Genomic DNA, 23,426 nt, shown 5'->3' with positions numbered 1-23,426 from the left:
ATTGCAGAATGGCTCAAAGTGCCCTGAAAGAGGCCATTAAATCAGGCTCTATTTCTATCATCCAAAAGTGTAGACTTGTTTACAAAAACGCCCAACACAAGGCCAAGCAAAATTGGGATGAGGAGCGTTGGAGGGATTTATATCAGGCTTGTCATGATCGCAACATGGTCCAATTCTGGCATCTCCTTAAATGGGGTAACTCCCCCTCGGATATTCGCCCCTCTAATCAAGTAGAACCACAACAATGGGTAGCGTATTTTGAGGAACAATTTAAGGTTGGTGCTTTAACGGACAGGCAGTTTTCTTGTCCTCTAGTTGTTGAAAATACATTAAAATTTTCCCCTGATGAAACCAAGTTAGTCCTACGCTCGATCAAGAGTGGTAAAGCCCCAGGACCTGACTGTATCCCTCCTGACCTATTTATTCAGGAACAAGATGTATGGATTCCTTACTTGACCCTCCTGGCTAACGCCCTTGCGGGTGGTGCTGTAGTCCCTGACTCGTGGCTCGGGGCAGAGATACTGCCGATATATAAGAAAGGCGATCGCTCTGCCCCGGGTAACTACAGACCCATTAGTCTAATAGACGCAGTACAAAAAATTATTGCCCGCCTTGTACTCGGTTGTATCCAAATTTGGATGTCTGACTTTGATGTGCTGTCTCCACTTCAGGCAGGGTTTCGGTCCCACACTGGGACCCTGGACCAAGTATTCAGGGTAGTACTTCTGTATTGGAAGGTTGTCTTTCTGGGGGGAGGCAAATTGTATGCAGCCTTTGTAGACTTAAGGTCTGCGTTTGACCTTGTGCCGAGGGACAAGCTATGGAAAGTTCTCTTGGACATGGGCATGCCAAAAGATCTGGTTTCTTTTTTGGTCACCATACATGAAAATACATACGCCCGTGTCCGATGGGGTAAACCCGGGGAACTGACCGATAGATTTAAAGTATCCAAGGGTGTACGACAAGGGTGTGTACTCGCACCCACCCTGTTTTCTTTATTTATCAATGGGGTTGTAAACTACTTCTTAAATAGCCCTACAGATGCACCTACATTGGCAGGAATGAAGATTCCCCTGCTCATGTTCGCGGATGACACCCTTTTGATCTCGAGGACGAGACCGGGACTGCAGTTGGCCCTGTCTCGCTTTGAGATCTTTTGCCGCGAGCATGAGTTGGAAATAAACGTTGGGAAGACCAAGTTTATGGTTTTTCGTGGCCCTCGGCGGGTTAAGGCGGAGGTGTGTTTGGGTGGTGTCAACTTATCCCAAACGGCAGTATTTACTTATCTTGGAGTCACTTTTAGCGAGACGTGCAGCTGGTCTCACCAGCTGGATCTTCTCGCGCTCAAGCATGCCCAATTGGGAGGAGCTTTGTTGAAAGAGCACAAACACTCTTTAACAAAACCAATAGCCCCACTCATGAAGATCTACGGCTCCAAGATTTTACCTGCAATTTTATATGGAGCTGAGATCTGGGGCTTTAATAATTTGTTCAAATTGATAACTGCCCAGAATAAATTCCTCCGGTCAGCTATTGGGCTTCCCCAATCCACTCCACGCATCCCTCTTTTGTTTGACCTGGGAATTCAGCCTATAGAGGACTGCGCAGGGTATAGACCCCTTGCGTTCTGGCGCTGCTTGTGGATGACCCCCGAACTATCTAACTATGCAAAAGCTCTTCTGGAGATCAAAGGGTTGGAGGGGTCGCATAGGATTCCCTGGTTGTCTAGCATCAAAACCCTGTTATATGATCTCGGGATGCGTGATCTATGGGTTAACCCTGATACAGAAGTTTTCCCGGCAAAAAAGGTGCTTAAGGATGCGTACTGGAATCACATTAAGAATAGGAGATGTGCTTCCCTTACAGGTTCCACAATGACTGCTTCTTTCCTAGTTTTTAAGGATGACTCTGTCTATGAAAGTTACTGGGATACCATCTTGAAGTTCCTAGATCGTAAGTTGTATCACCAGTTCAGAGTGGGCGCTCTACCACTGCGAGGACTTACCAAAAGTTGGAGTCCTCTTGGTAGTGATAAATGCCCATTCTGTGTTGACAAGATTGAAACCATGGACCACTTCCTTTTTTGTTGCCCAACTTATCAACTTCCTAGACGTATCTGGCTTCGACCTGCATGCAGACTAATGAGCACTCGTTCTGCACAGGTCGCTAGTAGAATTTTGAAAACCGATACTTCCACTCCTATAGTAATTGGTGTTGCTAAATTTATTAGTTGGGCATGGATCCTTAGGGCCAGGAAATTGAAGCCGTAATCTGTGTTCCCTGCTGCCACACAATAGTATCTACTTTGGTCCATGGCGTAAACGGCACGTCTCTTTTTGCACTTTATTGTATTTTTCAACATGATGTGATCATTTTTAATCTACTATTTTATCTACCATTTTAAAGGTTTTACAGTCTATTTTTGTATTGTACATGAATTGTTTTATAGTCGAATTGTCTAATATGTGTAGTATGTCTTTTATGATGCAAATCGAATAAAGACTTTTTTGACTGACTGACTGACTGATCTCGTGAAATGTACTGTACAGTGTGGACGCCAAGAGGGTGTAAACTGTGCTGCGGGCAATGAAAAACAGTAAGGGGTTTGGAGGAATCATAATCTGTATTTGGAGAGATCCTTTACCTGCAGCCTGGGCCCTTTTCACTGAGTTCATGTATCTGAATTAGAATTAATGCCTTGTCTCCTATCCCCAGACTCATAGCATTAACCTTTTCTTCTTAGGAAAAAGACTTCTGCATCATTACTGTACCGCAGCTGGTGCCTGAATTCCTTCTGCTCCAGAGGTTTGTCCGCGTTGTTCCCATAGCCACAAGCACGCTGCCTCACGAGCTCTACGTGTTCCATCGATCTGGACTGCTCAGGTGAGTAGCGGCGCTCGTGCCAAGTATTGGAGAGCTTGTGCGTTGGTTGGATCCTGGGGATTCCATCTATAATGCTTGGTTAGCACTGCGTATGACCTCCGCAAATCACAACAGGAGGTAATTGCAACATCCGAGCAGAAGCAGAAGTCTGAGGTGGGGGGGACTAACCAGACAAGGATATCAGACTTGTGAGGGGCAACTGCGAATAACCGCAGATTTTTGGTGTTAACAGCTGTTAGTTCTGCTTTGCTCTTAGTATGCACCCTTAACTAAACCCACAATGGCGAGACTGCCAACTAGCTGGTTAATGCACCCAAAAACTGTTAAATAGGCTGCAAAGAGTGTAGAATGCGGCGGCAAGACTGGTTTTAAATATTCCCAATAGTCAGGCCTGGCGCTACTTCACCGGTTACCAGTCAAGCAAAGAATTAGGTTTAAGGCTTTAATGGTTACCCCTAGGGCCATACACAAAAGGAGCCCATTGTATACTCATAAGTGAATACCAAAAATGCATACCTCTTAGATAGGACGGGTGGGAGGGCATTTGCCTCTCAGGCTGCTACTCTCTGGCCGATCATCCCTGCCCGACTATCTTCGGGGCATGGTTTCTAAATCTGTCTTTAAATCTAATCGAAAAACTTGTTCGTTTAGAAAAGGGAAGAGAATGTTTTACAGGAGAGTACAAATATTGTTGTCTTTTTCCTCTGCCTGGTTTAGCGCTGGGGTTCTTCTTTCGGAAGCAACTGTTCATGCTTTCCAAATTATTTACATTCATTCCTTCATTCAATGCCCGCAGCAGGGGGGCATGCTGTTTAATTTTAGCATGCCCACACTCATTTATGCAATGCCCGTTGACTGTGTGTTTTAAAGGAGCAATAACCGTTGGCTTGCGTGCTTAGCACAATATAGCTATACTTTTCATTACAATCTTTTAACTGAAGAGCAGCAGGAGGATTAGTGCTCAATGTTTCAATGATGTGGCATAGAGGGAGAAGGAATTAACCATTAACTCCACCTGTGCAAATCATGTTCGAGTTGCTAGTTGCTTGTGGAGAAGTGTGGCTCAATGGTTAGAGCGGCAGACCCTGATGCAGAAGTCTGGCCTGGGACCAGGGTTCAATTCCTGCCTCGGCAGGTCTTGGGCTTAATTTCCTCGGACCTGATAATTCTCGCCTTGGTGCCTATCCTAATCATGGGTCCCACTCTGCAACTCTGGGCAATAGCTTGCTTAATCTCCACAACGGCCCCAACAACGCTAGGATGCCTGGCCTCACCTTGGGGGTGCCCAGGAGTGGACACTTCACAGGGAAAGGCCAGGAAGGGTTCCTTAGCGGTATTCGTACAAGCGCCGAGATGCCTCCGGGTAGTCGTGCGCTATACAAGTACATCTAGATTACATTTACATTTAGTAGCCAAACATTGTTAACAACAGCTTTCTTGTTTGCCATCATGGGATAAATAATGATTTCACTTGACCATTTTTTGGAATAATCATCCTGAATGGCAGGGTTGTGGCCAACCTCAGCTGAGAGGCCAGAAATCAGATTACCATTATGCCCTTTGACCTGACAAATGTACCTCCCCCTGAAGTACCGTTTGCACTCTCTTATTCCTTGACCACACAGTTGACTTGAATTTACAGTGCCTCTAATTAACAGAAAGACAAATTGTGAAATATTAGCACCTGGTATTATCCCCTTTAACGATGGAATGCTCCAAGCGCGCTAACTAGAGGACAATCAAGTGCTAAAACCAACTGCATGCAAATTAGAGACCCCTTGATTGCCTAACCTATTATATTCGACATGTGCTCAATTGAACCCTTGAAAATACCGTAACGTTATCCTAGTATAACACCGGACCGACTGCGCACTTAAATGCGGGTTTCTGGGAAACGCAACATGCAGCCGTGTAAGTGCTTGCGGCGCGTGAAGGGGATCTCCTTGCGATATGATTCACCTCCGAAAGAAATGCTGAAGAATGAAACGGCTAATTAAAAGCGTAATTGGATTCAAACAGTGAGCATTGGCTTATGGCGCGCGCGCGCGCGCTGTTCTCAGGTTATTCCGTAATTAATGAGCCTAGACCTTCTAGAGGAGAACACTGAACATAATGAATATTGTGTTTCGCTGCGATTACTCTTCTCTGGGGACTTGCTTGCAACTTAATCACGCAGTAATATCTCTCTGGCTTACCGTGTCCTCCGCAACAGGAAGGTTGATGCAGAGGAAGGAAACGGCTCACACAATTTAAATGGCGAATAATTAAAGAGCAGACACGCGAGGTGTTTTCAGTGACTTTTGACATTAATTTATTGAGTTGTGCCGCGTTAGATTGATGATTTGAAACTAGGGAGTCGAAAGCAGGAGGAACAGATCTGCTGTTTTCCATTAAGTTCTCTTGGTATTTTACGCCTTTTCGGTACCGTACATTCATTCTGTCATGTCCCCGCTACTGCAGTGACAGCCTAGAAAGGACAGCTCCCTGTGTGATGCTAACCGAATAGCTCACCGTGCGGTGCTGAACGGACAGCTCCCTGTGTGGTGCTGACCGAACAGCTCCCTGTGCGGTGCTGAACGGACAGCTCCCTATGTGGCGCAAACAGTTTCCCGCGCGGTGCTTAACGGACAGCTCCTTATGTGGTGCTAACCAGACAGCTCTTCGTGTGGTTCTGACTGGACAGCTCCCTTTGTGGTGCAGACAGGACAGCTCCCCGTGCCTTAGCTTCAATTTACAGCGCACACAGCCTGGGCCTTGCTAATTGGTTGTATGCATCAAAGTCATAAACAACATTTTTATGGTAGAATTTCCAACAGTCGGTGGCTGACGTATTAAAGTTATTCGTGAATTTCAAGAACCGTTTTTAAAGAAGATGTTTTCTTGAATTTAAATAAGGTGGCAATATAGTCTAAGGGGAGGTCACCAGCTCTGTCTTTGACCTTTAAACAGTTGCAGCCAGCAATTGTGAGGTGTGGAACCGACATAAATAGTCTACCGAAAGAAAGTTGACTCGAGAGTGTAGTACAAGTGGTTTTGCCTGGTGGGTTCTGTGCTGCAAAGATAAAATGACGGTCAATGCCAGTCCACTTTGGAGATCCCTCTCTATTGGAGTCCGTCGGATGATGCGAGAGGACTGTTACTAGGACATGGGTGCTGCAATGCCCGTTAGAGACTTTTGGGACCTATGGATAAAGTGATTGAGTCACACGTGCAAACTATTTTTTTTCCCATTAACCACAAGGAATTTTAGTTCTGATGTTAAAGAATCGTAGGGATACTTCACCATTTTATCTCCAATCGTTAGTCCAGATTTCCATTATCTTCTAGTCCTGATAATCACCAGTGGGCTATTCCTACAAAGTGGAACATTCAACTATGTAGAGTCTGTACAAAAAGAAGTATCCTTTGTTCCTCTGTACATATTCCCTTTGTCATTTGCAAATAGTTCCATGTATCACCCCAGCTCACATTTTTTTCTGCACGAGCACAAGTTTGAGCTCTGGGCCGACATTCACCCAATTAATTAGTGAACATTGTTGGAATAACAATAAAACAAGCATTGATATTCTGTCTTGTGTAGTTCTTCATCAGATGCGCTTCAGGGTCATGTATGTACTTTTCCCTCACAATCATATGCATTGAAAGAAAATTAACACATAAATAATTGGCCATCTGAATACATATTTTATTTTTTCTTGGAGGCATACTGTGAAGAACCATTCTTTTATGTTACATGCCAGGGTGGTAGGAGGCGGCAGTGGAGGGGAAGGGGAGAAGGTCCTCGTAGAATGCCCCTAGGTGATATAAGATCAAGATCTGACACCTGGCTGTGAAACAAGTGACAGATGTGAGGGGGAAGACACTGCAGGGAGAGTGTGGCTTCAACTGAGGCATCATCGGAACCTGAGGAATGATTATGTTTGCGAGGACTCATCAGAGAGCTCAGTCCCGTTGACTCTTCTGCTCGCTGCTGCTTTTTTCTAATCCCCGCCAACTTTGATCTGGGGCAGCTTCAGCAGCGCGCGCTGTCTTTGACAGCTGTGTATTCTATCTTATAAGGGAGTTCGAATTGGAGGGAAATAAAATTGAATTTCTGAGGAAATGTACACATCACCAACAATATTATGTGGGCGAACAATGAAAGTCAAAATTAACTGATAACCTTGAGCAATGTATCCATGCCTATAAAGATGCACCAGTAAAGCTGATATGTGAACCCCGAGTCAGCTAAAATGCATGGTCCACTAATTGCAGACAGCAACTCACCCACCGAACAGCATGATAACATATGAGAGGAGTCTGTCAGACTGTTGATGTTGTGCCTCAGTGCCTCTGAACAATGCCCTTTTGTAGCAAATTATCCATCTGGTGGGAAAACCTGAGAGAGTGCAGCCCATTTGAGCGGTATATGGACGCGCAGACTTGCAGCGACTTACTTATAGCCTCCATTTGTGATGACCTTTTTTGCCTCCATCTGTGTAAGGTATCAGCTGTGTCTAGTTGCTTTTTACGAATTCTAATTTCATTTTTCAAATATTGTCAGAGTCTCTTTATCTTGTTGGCCACTCTCAAACTGCCTCTTTGCCTTCGTGCCATTGCTGACTCTTCAGCTGCATTTCATGTCCTGCCCGTGCATTTCATGTCCTGCCCGCTCTCTGTTCCACTGCAGGACTTCCCGTTTGTGTGGAGAGAGCGAGCGAGCATGAACCCTCCCCCATTTCCAGTTTGGGGAGGAGCTACAGGAGTCAGCAGTCTAGCTTCTCCCTGGCTCCTATTTAAAACGCATGGCTCTGATGACACGCAGCGGACATGCACAACAGGCGCGCCGCCGGTGTGCCAAAGGCGCACCCGTCCTAGCCCCGACATCGCCAGGACCCCTGCATCTTTTGGGACAGACATTGCTCCTTGGCAAAGATGTATCTATTCGGCTAAGAAACTCCTAGGTATTAGACTTTTGAACAGGACTCACTGCTCAAATAACTCTTTTTTAATATGGAGGATCCGTTTTCCTGTAGATACTGTCAATTCCAAAGCTCTGAGTTGAGGCAGAAGGTAGTTATACAACCTATCCCAGACCAGGTGGTTAGGAATTACATTCTGTCCATCAAGCCGGCTCGGGTATGGAAATGCTTCTTGGATAATGTTAGATATTTGCCTAAGCATGCTGCAGAAATCTTGGACTTCCTTACCTCGGAAACACCTGACCTCGGGTTTCCCACGAGACATGGCTCAAACCTACTTCCACTCCCTCCATTACTGTGGCGCTCCTCGAGAACTATCGCATCCAAAGGATTGATAGGTAGAACCGGGCGGGCGAAGGTATTGCCATTATCCATAAAGATTCTATCAAGGTAACTATACCCGAACATTGCTCTGAAGATGAGATAGAGGTTTGTATTTTTAGAATTGATCTCTCGCCCCTTGACTGCTGGAAAGGTGCCCTTGTGTATTGCCCCCCCGGGACTCCTCCGTAAGTTTACGCTCCAATTGATGGAATTGATTGCTCCCCATACCATTTCTACCAAACACTTTCTTTTATTAGGGGATTTTAATATACATAATGAAATTGCCTCTAATATGGAAGCCTCTCGGCTCCTTGCTGATTTGGCTACTATTGGTCTGGAAAAGATTAATGAGGGCCCAACCTATTCGTCAGGGCATACTCTGTATCTTATTCTGACCAACTCACCTCACATTCATATTGAGGCCCCCCACCCTTTGGTGTGGTCCGACCATTCACTATTGATTTTCAAATTTTTGGGGCCAAGGTGGAGTCCCCACTCTCCAATGTAGTTTTAGGAGACAATGGCATAAAATTACACCGGACGCCTTTATGAACACATTTTCAGGACATATGAATTGGGAAATGAGGAATACCATTGATTCCTTAAATGACTACCACAATGCTGTAAAATCGGCTATAGATAGTTTGGCCCTTCTGAAACATCAACTTAATGATACAGGATGGCCAAATGCAGCCTGGTATTCTCAATAACTGCATAAGGAGAAAACCCTTTGTAAAAAACTAGTGATATTGGCGCCACTCACATGAGCAGAATGATAAAGAAACCTATTATACTTCCCTAGCTCTCTATCCTACGAATTTTAAAACTGCCCGCAGAGCCCATATCGCCTTACAACTTAACCAGGCAGGGAATTCTCTTAAAGAATTGTATCAAATTCTTAAATCTTTTACTATTCCAAGGGCCTGCACCAATGATATCCCCTCCCATCTCAAGAACATTGTGATGAGATCGCCAATCATTTTGAACACAAAATCAATTTGATTTATGATAAATTCACTGGAGCTAGGGATTCTCCAAGTGAAACAATAAGTCACACTCTACCTACATCGGAAAATGTCCATTTTTTGGACAGTTTTACCCCACTCACAATAGACACAGTTGAGCCAATGTTGGAATCATAGTCACCTATGGATTTAATTCCAGTGTGGATCTCCTCCCTGCTACATAAACAACTGGCTCCCTCTATTTGCATGATACTCAATCTCTCTATGAGGGAGGGCCAACTTCCACTAGAAAGGAAAGCTGCACAGATAATCCCCATTCGAAAAAAGGTGAATGCCCCAGTAACTGATTTATCTAACTACCGCCCTATCTCCCACCTGCCCCTACTGAGTAAACTCTTGGAAAAATACATCAATAAATTACTCTCAGAATACAGGGTCTATTGGATGCCTTGATTCCTCACAGTCTGGCTTCAGATCATTGTACAGTACAGAGTCAGCAATGATTGCTGTTACAGACAACATAAGATATTCCCTTGATAATGGCCAGGTGGTCTTGTTGGTGCTGTTGGATTTGTCGGCAGCCTTCGAAACAGTATCCCACCTTAAAAGCTCCAGAGACTTAAGGAGATGGGGATCTGTGGGCAAGCCTTTTCGAGCTTTTTATCCCATCGTTCACAGACCATTAATCTTGGACCCTTTCGCTCCCAAACTATGAAGATTACCAAGGGAGTGCCACAGGGAACTTGTCTCAGCCCCACTTTGTTTATTATTTATGTGTCACCCCTTGCAAAAATAATCAGAGAATTCGGCTTCACTCCGATTCCATATGCTGATGATACACCGCTTCTCCTATCATTTGACAAGAATACTATGAACACTCAGGCTTGTTTCTCAGAAGGCATGACAGCAATTGCTTCTTGGATGAAGGAGAATTATCTCCAGCTGAATGATGGGAAAACAGAGATCATGCTCATTTGCTCTGATTTCCAGAGTGGTGGCCCCCTGAGTCGAGTAATGCCCCCACTCCTAAGACAGTGGTTAGGAACCTGGGCATCTGGTTAGACCAGACACTCACTATGAAAGATCAGGTGGTGGCCACCTCTGGTTCGTGTTTCCATATGCTAAGCCTTTTGTGCAGAGTTTACCCTTTTCTCCCTCTCTCTGTGAGAAAAATGCTTGTTTAGGCACTAGTGATTAGTTGCCTGGACAATGGTAATGCCTTCCTGATTGCAGTAAGCAAATCTTCTTTAAATAGACTCCAAGTGGTGCAGAATACTGCTGCCCAACTGGTTAGGAACTTACCAGCCAGAACGGCCTCCCTCCCCCTCTTGCGACAACTTCATTGGCTGCCAATACGCAAGAGAGTTGAGTTCAAGATATGCTGCGTTGTGCATAAAATGGCAGAGGACCCGTTTACTTAACTGAAAAACTCATCCCCTACCAGCCAAATAGATCTCTAAGACCAGGAGACAAATCCCTGCTTGTGATTCCCCATTTTAGAAAAGGTTGTACAGGTGGTAAAGCCTTCATCTATTTAGCCCCCTGCTACTGGAATCAACTCCCGATCCACCTTCGAAAATGCTCAGACTATCTTCCATTCCTGAAACCTCTTAAAACAGAGCTTATTTGAATCTATTCCCTCTGGTCTGTTCCGGCTGCTATGTTTCCCACAGCGTGGAGATACCCCTTCGGGGGTAATTCATGCGCTTTATAAACCTAATAGATAAATAAAGTGAGACTATTTAAAAGATATAGTGGGAAAATTCACTATTGTGTGGGGGCCAAATGTAAATTCCTTGAGTCACATTTATCCATGCTACAAAGTGCCAAGAAGACCAAATAAGGCAAGTTCTAAGGCAAGTTCTAAAATTTCCTGCCACATACCTGAGGTTTCCCTAATGATAACCGTAAACAAGGCTTTCTCATCACAACCGAAGACCTCAACATTTTTGACCAAGGTTTCTTAGTGGTTCACCTAAGAAGAACTTTTGATTTACTTGGCTAATTTAAAAAATATATACTTTCTTCTTGGATGATCTTGAGTATCCCAACACAAGCACCAGTAAAAACATTATAAAACTTAAGAAGGATATGTAAGCACCGCATTCAATAGTCAGTCCTGTAAAATAACTAGTATAATCAATGCCTGATTCAGACTAGCCCTCAATGTCAATCCAAACACTTGAAATGCAGAGGCAACAACTCTTTGAGAAGTGTGGGAATTTAGAAAATAGCTTGTGAATGGGTAACATCAGAATTCACAGTTTGAAGGAGGGTTGTGATTGTGAGAGCAGTGACCCAGATAGATGCATAGCAGAGCTGTTCATATTCAAGATAAGTTTGTTTGTGGATTGTCTCATTCTGCCTTGGGGAATCTGCTCCTCTCCACTCTCACAAAGCAACAGGCTGAATTCTAAATGGCGTCTACTGTCAAAATATAGTAAGTCGGAGATTCTCAACAGATCTCATTTTCCTCAAGCTGTGGCTAAACCGAAGAATCATAACCGCTTTTGATGGGCACAAACAATTATTAGATACTTAGGTATACATTTGACAAATGTACTTACTCATATTCCCAAGCCATTTGGCTAAGGCTGAGGGATGGAAGGAAGATATAGTGAAACGGAAGGTTTGGTGTATCTATTTGGGCACAGCTAATATTATCAAAATGTACAACTTGCTACAATTACTATACCTATTTCAGGTGATTCCAGTAGCCACTCCCAAAGGAAACGACTCAGTTTAAAGCAAAATGGTATAATTCATTTGGGAATTGGGGCAATCCCCTGAATAGATCCAACAATTCTTATTACCAAAATACTGAAGAAGGACTAAGCGGTGTAGTGCATTTTTATCAGGTTGCACAATTGCATGTAATAGGAATTTTGACTTGTATGGAATCTGATAAACAGCGGGTCCATATAAACTTCACAGTAGCTGGGCATGCTTTATGTGATCTTTTGTGGATGCCCAGGCCTAAACAATTGCAAAAAGACCTATTGATGGACAGAATGCAGAGCAATGTCATACATTCACCCCAGTACAGAGATCTGGGCCTAAATCCATCGTTTTTTTGCTCACCATGCATTTCCAGTTTGGACCCAGCCATATGCAAATCACTCTTGACCCTGTGCCCAATGGGAACAGTCCAGACCGAACTGCCAGGTCAGGTCCTCCCTGGACTGGAAACAAGCATCCTAGGACCGGTTTCGGGGTTTCACCCCTCTTCAGCCATGATAGGTTGATTCCAGTGGCATGGAGAGCACGGGACTCACGTCTGAGCATACCCGTCCGACTCGGGGTGACAAATGCAAAAAGAACTATTGATGGACAGAATGCAGAGCAATGTCATACACTCACCCCAGTACAGAGATCTGGGTCTAAATCCATCGTTTTTTTGCTTACCATGCCATTCCAGTTTGGACCCAGCCATAGGCAAATCAGTCTTGACCCTGTGGCCAATGGGAACAGTCCAGCCCGAACTGCCAGGCCAGGTCTTCCCTGGACTGGAAACAAGCATCCTAGGACCGGTTTCGGGGTTTCACCCCTCTTCAGACAGGATAGCTTGATTCCAGTGGCAATGGCATAGAGTGTTTTGCTGTTCACCCTATGTGGGAAGGGTATGCCCAGACGTGGGTCCCATGCTCACTACGCCACTGGAGTCAAGCTATCCTGGCTGAAGAGGGGTGAAACCCCATAACCGGTCCTAGGGTGCTTGATTCCGGTCCAGGGAAGACATGGCCTGGCAGTTCGGGCTGGACTGATCCCATGAGGCACAGGGTCAGGACTGATTTGCATATGGCCATGTCTGAACTGGGGTGGCGTGGTGAGCAAAATAACGATGGATTAAACCCAGATCTGTAACCGAGGGTGAATGTTTTGCCAATGTGTAACATTCCGTCCATCATCTTGTGTGTTTTGCTGATCACCCTATGTGGGAAGGGTATGCCCAGATGTGGGTCCCGTGCTCACTACGCCACTGAAGTCAAGCTATCCTGGCAGAAGAGGGGTGAAACCCCGAATCCAGTCCTAGGATGCTTGATTCCAGTCCAGGGAAGACATGGCTTGGCAGTTCGGGCTGGACTGTTCCCATGAGGCACAGGGTCAAGACTGATTTGCATATGGCCATGTCTGAACTGGGGTGGCGTGGTGAGCAAAATAACGATGGATTAAACCCAGATCTGTGACTGGGGGTAAATATTTTGTCTATGTGCAACATTCCGTCCATCATCTTGTGTGTTTTGCTGTTCACCCTATGTGGGAAGGGTATGCCCAGATGTGGGTCCCGTGCTCACTACACCACTGGATTCAAGCTATCCTGGCTGAAGAGGGGTGAAACCCTGAAACCGGTCCTAGGATGCTTGATTCCGGTCCAGGGAAGACATGGCTTGGCAGTTCGGACTGAACTGTTCCCATGAGGCACGGGATCAAGACTGATTTGCATGTGGCCATGTCTCAACTGGGGTGGCGTGGTGAGCAAAATAATGATGGATTAAACCCAGATCTGTGACTGGGGGTGAATGTTTTGCCAATGTGCAACATTCGGTCCATCATCTTGTGTGTTTTGCTGTTCACCCTATGTGGGAAGGGTATGCCCAGACGTGGGTCCCGTGCTCACTACACCACTGGAGTCAAGCTATCCTGGCTGAAGAGGGGTGAAACCCCGAAACCGGTCCTAGGATGCTTGATTCCGGTCCAGGGAAGACATGGCTTGGCAGTTCTGATGGATACATCTGCCAGTGGATTCCTCACCTTGTGAATATCCCCTGCGCCAGCAACATTCAGAAACTTTTGTAGCAGTCCACGCCGATGAGGTCGAAGATGACGTCACAGAGACACGGCTCCGCTCGCGACTCCGCTGACGTCACCGGCTCCATAAGAAGACCTCGTCGGCGTGATGACGTCAGTTCCCTTTTTTCCGCGCCGTCGACGCCAACGGATTTCGGGAATCTCTATCTGTAGCTTCACTCTTACTTTGTTTTTCTTCTGGATTCCTCTGTCCTTTTTCGTGAGAATGTCGACAAAGAAAGCGGGGTTCAAGCCCTGTTGTGAATGTGGAAAACATATGTCGATCACGGATCCATATGACGACTGTGTATGGTGTTTGTCTTCAGATCATGATGTGGATGGATGCACTTGCTGTCGCAAGATGAGCTCCAAAGCTCTCAAGGAAAGAGAGGCGAAACTCTTCATCGCGAGGATGAAAAAAGAGAAGAGAGGAAGGAGGATGTCGAGAACCAGGTCACGGTCGAGGTCGGCGTCGAAGTCGACTTCGGGGCATGCTTCAAGATCCAAGAAGCACAAAAAGAAGAGGAGACATTCTTCTTGACGTCACTCTGACAAGAGTACGGCTCCGAAGTCGAAGTCACCTACTCGACGCCGTAAGGACTCTGTGTCTCCTTCACCCGTTCCGGATTCACCTGCTGGTCCTGCTTCTCCAGTGGATTCAACGGTTCATTCTCCGGCTCCGGCTACATCTTCAGCGCCGGCTCCATCTCCGACGCCGGTTCCATCCCCGGCTCCGTCTCCGGCTCCGTCCCCGGCTCCAGTTGAGGAGCTTCCAGTACCGGGTGAGCCTTTGACGCCGCAAATTCCACCGTCGGCGCCGGTTGGCCCGAGTCCGGTGATGTCTGATCAGTACCCTGCGTTCCCTTGACCAGGTCAGGACCCCTTGCATCATTTAAATGCAATGTACTCCACTGGTGCACCTTCGTGTCCCATGGGTCCTATGGCGTTCAGTCTGGGAGTGCCTCAAGCATATCCGCAGGCCCCTTTCATGCCATTTTTCCCGGCGGCGCCGTCTTGGCATCTACCGGCGCCGAGGACATCGACGCCGCTTCCTTCTTCACCGGCACCGACTCGACCTCGCTCGATGCCTGCTGCTCCTGTGGATCCACGTTCGACGCCGGCACCGGCGCCGTCGGATTCGATCACGGCGCCGCCGACGCCGGTTGTACGAATCCGGTCTAGGAGGGAGGCTCAAAGGGTGCTTGATGAGCAAAGGTACCTTTTGGAAGAGGCGGAAGAAGGAGAGCTTGTAGAGTCGGATGAAGTTTTTGATGAACTTAAGGAGGCCAGTGGCTTGGATTTATCTCCTGAGTGGGAAATTACTCCACCTTCTGATGAACCGTCAAAGGATGTGGCTCCATATCATGCAGTCATAAGGAAGGCAGCTGAGCTGTTGGATCTGAAGTTGACTACAACTGAATTTAAATCAAACATTCTAACAGAGGTACTGCATTCTCCTACTACGGTTTCAGAGCCATTGTTGCCTTTTAATGAGGCTATTATAGATCCTGTGATGGCGGTGTGGCGTAAGCCTTTTTCTGCTCCCGCAGTTTCCAAGACAGTTGCCAGAAAGGTATAGGGCGGCTCCAGGGGACCCAGAGTTTTTAACTTCACATCCCTCGCCTGAGAGCCTGGTGATTCAGGCTGCTTGTTCAGGGAAATCTAAGGGTGCGTTTCCTCAGGTCCCGAGTGACAGGGAGGCTAAAAAACTAGATCAGTCGGCCAAGAAGGTCTTTTCATCGGCCAGTATGGCCCTTAAATCTACAAATGCCACTTGCCTTTTGGGACGCTATATTCATGCGCTCATGGATTCTGCAAAGAAACTGGCTCCAAAGCTATCTGAGGAGGATAGAGTTGGCTTTAATGAGGTTTTGACGGATGCCCAGGCAGCAGCACGCCAGGTGATAGAGTGGTCTGGACACAGCGGATTCGGTGGCAAGAGTCATGGGGTCTTCTGTTGCCACTAGTAGGGGTGCGTTGCTCAAGTCTTCAGTTTTCCACTGATGTGCAGTCAACGTTGCTGGACTTGCCATTTGATGGCTCTGGACTTTTTGGTAAAAAGGCTGATGCTGCTCTTGAACGTTTTAAAGAAAGCAAGGCTACGGCTAAGTCTTTGGGCCTTCAATCCCAGTCTAGAGGGTCGTTTAAAAGATATAGGGGTTTCGGAAGGGCAACCTTTCGTTTCTACAGGCAGACCCAGCAGCAACAGCAGCAACAACAGCAGAGCTCTCTGTATAAGGGATACAGGGGCAGGATCAGGGGTCGCACACGTGGCTGCCAGCTCTCCTCCTCCTCTTCTTCCTCTTCCTCAGCCCCTCCCACCACCGCAAAGCAGCCCTAGATCCACCATTCTGGATCATGCTGGTCCTGTGGGGGGTCGGCTTACCCATTTTCTACAAGATTGGGAATTTATTACTACAGATCATTGGGTTCTAGATCTTGTAGAAAATGGGTACGCCCTTCCCTTTCGGGAATTCCCTCCAAATTACCCTCCTTGTCAAGGGGCTTGCTCAGAGAAACACCGTCTTCTCCTACAGGAGGAAGTCCTGAAGTTACTACAGAAAGGTGCGATAGAGGTGGTTCCAGAGCAGGAGAGGGGTCAGGGATGCTACTCCCGGTATTTCCTGATTCCGAAAAAGGACGGCAGATTGCGTCCGATATTGGACCTCAGGATCTTGAATTTTTATCTGAAGCAAGAGAAGTTCAAGATGCTCACCCTTGCGCAGGTTCTTCAAGCGCTGAATCAGGAGGACTGGATGGTGTCGATCGACTTGCAGGATGCGTATTTCCACATCCGCATCCTGAAGTCGCACAGGAAGTATCTCCGGTTTACGGTAGGATCACAACATTATCACTTTGCAGTCCTTCCGTTTGGTCTTACTACTGCACACCGAGTCTTCACGAAACTGAAGGCAGTGGTGGCAGCCCATCTCAGAAGGTCGGGGATTTCCGTTTTCCCCTATCTGGATGACTGGCTGATCAAAGCGGAGTCGCCAGAGAAGGTGCTACATCATCTGCAGGATACAACTCAGCTGTTGTTCAAATTGGGCTTCTCAATAAACGTGCCCAAATCTCACCTGGTGCCCTCTCAGCGCAACCTGTTCATAGGTGCGGTACTGGACACTACTGTGTGTTGAGCATTCCCTCCTCCTCAAAGGATTCTCGACATACAGGAAATGATTCCTTTATTATGCAAAGGAGCGGTCGTTCCAGTCCTGAAGGTCCTTCGCCTGCTCGGTCTGTTTGCTTCCTGCATTCTGTTGGTCAACCGTGCACGCTGGCACATGAGGGCGCTCCAGTGGTGCCTCCGCAGGCAGTGGTATCAGCACAAGGGAGATCTCAGGGAGTCTGTGAGGATCTCCGGAGAAGCTGCGGCGGATCTGTCTTGGTGGAGTGTGGAGGGCAATCTGTCCCAAGGAAAGCCCTTCCATCTACCTCCATCTGTGGCCACAGTGATAACGGATGCATCCACTTTAGGGTGGGGTGCGCATCTGGGGGATCTGGAGATCAAAGGACTTTGGTCTCCAGAGGAAAGGTTGCTTCACATCAACCTTCTGGAATTGCGGGCGATTCATTTGGCACTCAAGGCCTTCCTCCCTTCCCTTCGCGGTCAGTCTGTTCAAGTCCTGACGGACAACACTACCGTGATGTGGTATGTCAACAAGCAGGGAGGAGTGGGGTCTCTTTGTCTCTGCAGAGAGGCTCTGCATCTATGGTCCTGGGCTCAGGACCATCAGATTTGTCTGATGGCAAATCATCTGGCCGGGTTGCTGAACGTACGTGCGGACAGTCTCAGTCAGCAGTTCTCCGCCGACCACGAGTGGAGGCTCCATGCGGAGGTGGTTCGTCACGTTTTTCAGACGTGGGGGACTCCTCGGATAGACCTATTCGCCACCCGCGAGAACACGCACTGCCCGTCATTCTGCAGTCTCCAGTATCTGATGCAGAGAGCGTTGGGGGACGCGTTTCAGTTGAGTTGGAGTTGAGTTGGAGCTCACAACTCCTTTACGCGTTTCCCCCCATACCCTTGATTCCTCGGGTTCTGAGGAAGATTCGCCAAGACCAGGCCCAAGTCATATTGATCGCCCCGGATTGGCCAAGAAGGGTGTGGTATTCAGATCTTCTCCACCTGTCCTCGTGCCCTCCGCTCCGTCTCCCTCTGAGGGCAGACCTCCTCTCGCAATCGGAGGGGCAGGTTCTACACCCCCACCTCCAGAGCTTACACCTTCATGCCTGGAGATTGAACGGGGCAACCTGAATTCTTTTTCTCTCCCGCCTGATGTGGTAGATGTGATTTTGTCTGCCAGACGTCATTCCACCAAATCTATCTATTCCTATAGGTGGTCTAAATTTGTAATCTGGTGTGGAGAGAAGAAAGTTGATCCTTTGAGGGCTCGTTTATCTGACATTCTGCAGTTTGCCCTTTCTCTTGCTCAGCAAGGATTTGCGGTGGCTACTGTTAAGGGATATTTATTGGCTTTGTCGGCTTTCCTTTGCTTGCCAGATCAGCCGTCGTTGTTCAAATCACCTATTGTTCTACGATTTCTAAAGGGCTTTACAAACAGGTTTCCTCCTACTCCCTTTATTGTGCCTCAATGGGACTTAAACCTTGTCTTGACTTATCTTATGGGTTCTCCCTTCGAGCCCTTACACAAGTGTCCTTTGAGACTGTTGTCTTTTAAGACGTTTTTTCTCATTGCAATCACCTCGGCAAGGAGGGTAAGTGAGCTTCAAGTTCAAAACCCCCGTTTTTGACCATTCATGCTGAAAGAATGGTACTCGGGGCCAGGGCTGCATTTCTGCCTAAGGTGGTAACTCCCTTCCATCTGGGGCAGTCCATTACCCTTCCTACCTTCTATCCTCCCCATCACCCTTCCAAGGAGGAGGAGAGACTTCACCGCTTGGACCCTAAGAGGGCGGTGAGCTTCTACCTGGACAGGACAAATGACTTTAGAGTCGATGACCAGCACTTCGTGGGCTTTGTTGGCTGCAGGAATGGCAGAGCGGTGCACAAGCGCACCCTTTCCAGATGGATTGTCTTGTGCATCAAGATATGCTACTCTTTGGCTGGTAAGGAACCTCCAGAGGGTTTAAGGGCCCATTCCACTAGAGCTAAGTCTTCCACTTCTGCTTTGTCTAGGGGTGGACATTTGTAGGGCGGTAACTTGGGCCTCCCTCCACACTTTAGCAAAACATTATTGCTTAGACACTGAGGTGAGGAGGGACGGACATTTTGCTTGTTCAGTCCTTCAGGACTTTCTGGTATAGAAGGGTGGACACCCTCCTCCGGGAGTGGGACTGCTGTGGGAATCTATTCACAAGGTGAGGAATCCACTGGCAGATGTATCCATCAGAAGAACAAGTTACTTACCTTCGGTAACGCTTTTTCTGGTGGATACAGTATCTGCCTGTGGATTCCTCACCCACCCGCCTCCCCGTTGTCCACCCTTGTATACCTTCAGTATATGTTGGTGTTTCAAAGTGTATTTGTTATTAACAAAGGCAGTGTGTTATTTCTTTTGCCTTTCTATTTATTCTCCACACTGTGTGTGTTGCTTGTATATTATGTACTGTGTATATATTGCTGTCAGTCCGTCCATGTGCCTCGAAGGCACGGAAAAAAAGGGCGGAACTGACGTCATCACGCCGACGAGGTCTTCTTATGGAGCCGGTGACGTCAGTGGAGTCGCGAGTGGAGCCGTGTCTCTGTGACGTCGTCTTCGACCTCATCGGCGTGGACTGCTACTAAAGTTTCCGAATGTTGCTGGCGCAGGGGATATTCACAAGGTGAGGAATCCACAGGCAGAAATTGAATCCACCAGAAAAAGCGTTACCGAAGGTAAGTAACTTGTTCTTCGGGTAGGACTGTTCCCATGAGGCACAGGGTCAAGACTGATTTGCATATGGCCATGTCTGAACTGGGGTGGCGTGTTGAGAAAAATAACGATGGATTAAACCCAGATCTGTGACTCGGGGTGAATGTATTGCCAATGTGCAACATTCCGTCCATCATCTTGTGTGTTTTGCAGGCCTAAACAAAGTCACCAGAGCAAGTCTAGAAACACTGCATGAGTTGGTAACTATAAATCAAGTTACAACATACTCCTCACCACTAGCACCAATTTACTTTAACATGGAATTCACACTGGGAATGCAACAAAAAATATATCCAAGGCTTGCTAAGTGGGAAGTGTAGGGTTAGTGGGAACATGTTGAAAGAGGAAATATTAAGTCCTTAACACTGTACAAGGAGTAGGAGTAACTGTAGCTAAACAAATTTAACAAGCTAAGTAATTTTCAAATATGTCACTGGTCCTGTATCCAAAGATTAGACAGAAAGCCACAAGAAATCTGACATCAATAGAGACATATATTAAGACCTGTACAGTGCCCACAGTCATATTTTTCGACATATATAAATTGAGCAGAAGGTGTGGGAGGAACTTTGAAAGGACATTTCGAGAGGGTAGAAATGTGTCCAATATACAGAAAACTACTAGAAGGTGATTTTTCAATGGTATCCTAATACGAAAATGTTCTCAAACCCTGCAGGCAATTAGAGGAGATGTGGGGATATTAAGGATAGTTTTATACATATCTAAAGGCAAGTCCCACACTATTTAAAAAAAAAAAAAAAGTTAATCTTGAGTATGTTAAAAGATATCTATGGGTACCAAATTGAAAGTGATTTAGATGTTATGATCTTGAGTTAAATGCTACAGTGAGTCCAAATATTTTAAAATAGGTCTGTTTTCTGTTTGCTCAGCTATGAGAAGATATTGATACTTACTGCACAAAGCTGACAAAAATGTTTGAAAATTTCTGAATTGGTTCCATAAACTATAGATATGATAGCCCTAAGAAGATGGCATATAATACACATTTACAGAGATAAAAGGTTTTTAATATATTTGCCCTACCCTTGAATTACTCTGCCAGAAAAGACATTGCCTTAATATGCCTGCAGTGTTAAAGGATTTGAATTTATATAATTTAAAAAAGATTGCTGCAGAGTGGTCCACAAACATGCATTAACTTATTTGTAGAAGGACGAAACCTCTAACAGGGTGTCATAAATGCCTCAGTCCAAAGAGAATGAGTATGGTGAGAAGTGGAAAAAAGGTTTTATTAGTTTAATAGGGATTTCATGTTTTCTTATTCTCATGACATGGTAAGATTAATTGGAGCTAAGTATTTGGCATAGATTATTCTATGTGTCAATATTCATTTTCCATTCTGGAATCAATAAAAAATATTTAAATAAAAGAAAGAGGTTTCCTAAAACTGTTCATTAATCTGTTGTCATCTCTGAATGTTACCTTTTTATAGCAGAGATCCATTGACTTGACTTAATGTGTGTGCATGTGTTTTGTAATTCTCTTCTCTTTTATATTTTGATTAACCATTTAGCTCTTTAAATGTGAGGCTTGCAAAATCTACTGATTTCCCTGCCATTGAAGCACTTGTCAAAGCTCTGGATCTCCATGAAAGCATGCTGAATTCAGTTACGATCTACAACAAGGCTCGCAGAGATCCAGTAAGTACAAAAACCATTGACAACAATTTTACTGATTGTTTTTATAAATTATGCTAGCTTCTTTACCCGAGAGAGGCTACATGATCAATAGAAAGACCAGGTCGGTTTCTGTTGAACTCCTTGAAATTCTCTACAAAACATCCAGACACCATAGCAATTCATTTAAATTTTTCCTTTAATATTACAGATTAAACAGTTTATTTTTAGAACCTGGATGTTTATTCTGTTGGTTTCTCACAATGTCTTTGGATTTAACATTTCAGCTCTTTTATTCTTTTTAACATGATTTAGTTAATAGCATCTATTTAATGCTGAATGTTTGGTAAACACTGGTCTTTGCACACTGTTTATTTTAATTGTTTTTAATGTCTTTTTCCAGTATAGTTGTTATCATTCTGTTGTGATGTTGTCATAGACATAGGTGTTTTCCAATGCTGTGCTTTCTGTTAGATGAACATGATGTTTCTCGTTGGATACACTATTGTTTCCACCATCTACTATCACAACTTCAGAAAATGTAGAGTAAGAATTGTTAAAGGATCAATTCCACAATTTTCAAAGACAAGCCCACAATCAGTGCTGTGTTAAAATATCTCAAATATACTTATAGAGCACACCAACATCATTTGGTTTCTTGACATTATGTGGCAAAGTGATGCCACAAATGATTACATTAAGTAAACAAAAATGTTTTAGGAAGTTTTTAGAATTTGAGATAATCGGATTGTGGCTAATACATAGGGCCATATGTAGGTAACATAACATTTACCGATTCATAAATACCGAATTTTACTGATTCGGTATTTATGAATCGGTAAATAGTATGTAGGTAATTAATCGGTAATCATTACCGATTCGGTAAATATCGGTATTTATGAATCGGTATTTACCGAATCGGTAATAATGCATACCTTCCCATTGATTCCTATGGGCCTGGAGGCCCATAGGAATGAATGGGAAGCCAGTTACTATTACCGATTCGGTAAATACCGAATCGGTAATAGGGGAGGCATTATCATGGGTGGCAGGGTGTCACATTGACACCCTGTTGCACCCCTGATTCGTGCATGTGTGCACATGTGGCGCACATACATGCCCTAAGGGCATGTATGTCTGCCACATGGCACTTCACAAATTGCACAAAAATGCTTTTTTAAAGGTATTCGTCATTTACCATCAACTTGTAGTTGGTGGTAAATAACGAATCCAGACACCAATAATGCACTCACTTGAGTGCCCCCTACATAGCATTTCTGGATTCGGTATTTACCGAATCGGTATTTTACCGATTTCTTAAAATTCCGATTCGGTAAATACCGAATCCAGAAATCAGCCACCTACATCTCAAGTGCCTCAATACCGGTCGGTAACGGGATATGTACCGAATTTCGGCCGTTACCGACCGGTATTTGGCTTCCTACATATGGCCCATAGTACCTTGAAATGCAACCACTGTCCATATGGAGCTATTGCACAGTCTTGAGATGGTGGGAGACTGGATTTGAAATCTCCCACGAACACACAGGAGGAATCATTTTGAACTGACTGAAGCTGGACATTAGGCTTCCCAAATACAGCACTCTGCTCTTTTAACTGAAGATCCACAATTGTAATGATAGGGTGAGAACCAATCCCCATGCGTGAGCTAAGGAAGACCTTTACTAAATAGCCAAAGATTTTGAAAAAAGAGGAGAAAGATACGAGTTAGTCTATAACATCAATTGAAAACTGTGTCATTTTGGGCACTCCTAGTCTAACCCCTTTGAATGAGGTAGGAGAGGCTTTCATTTTTTAAAGCCACAAAGGGGAAGTCTAGAGATCATTAGTGCCAACAACCATTATACGTTCATTTTTATGTTTATTATTTAATCACCTTAACACACAACTCATTCAAACTATTGGATACACAGAGTACTGACATTGAAGTGAAGAAACATTTACATTCCAGCGGCTACCACAACAGAAGCC

The 23,426-nt window shown here is 45.4% G+C and overlaps 1 protein-coding gene across 2 annotated transcripts in view; it reads left to right on the top strand.

Annotated features, from left to right (window-relative positions):
* The window catches only part of CFAP61 (cilia and flagella associated protein 61), a 2,048,453-nt gene that overhangs the window by 646,501 nt on the left and 1,378,526 nt on the right, over window positions 1-23,426 (top strand). For both annotated transcript variants that reach the window (XM_085612416.1, XM_085612415.1), the window contains exons 13-14: window positions 2,744-2,883; window positions 21,332-21,458. In XM_085612416.1, coding sequence (XP_085468542.1) covers window positions 2,744-2,883; window positions 21,332-21,458 — 267 coding nt within the window. The remainder of the gene's footprint in view (window positions 1-2,743; window positions 2,884-21,331; window positions 21,459-23,426) is intronic.

Source organism: Triturus cristatus, chromosome 6, assembly GCF_964204655.1.
Source record: "Triturus cristatus chromosome 6, aTriCri1.1, whole genome shotgun sequence".
Taxonomy (NCBI): Eukaryota; Metazoa; Chordata; class Amphibia; order Caudata; family Salamandridae; genus Triturus; species Triturus cristatus.
This window is presented reverse-complemented; position numbering and strand designations above follow the sequence as displayed.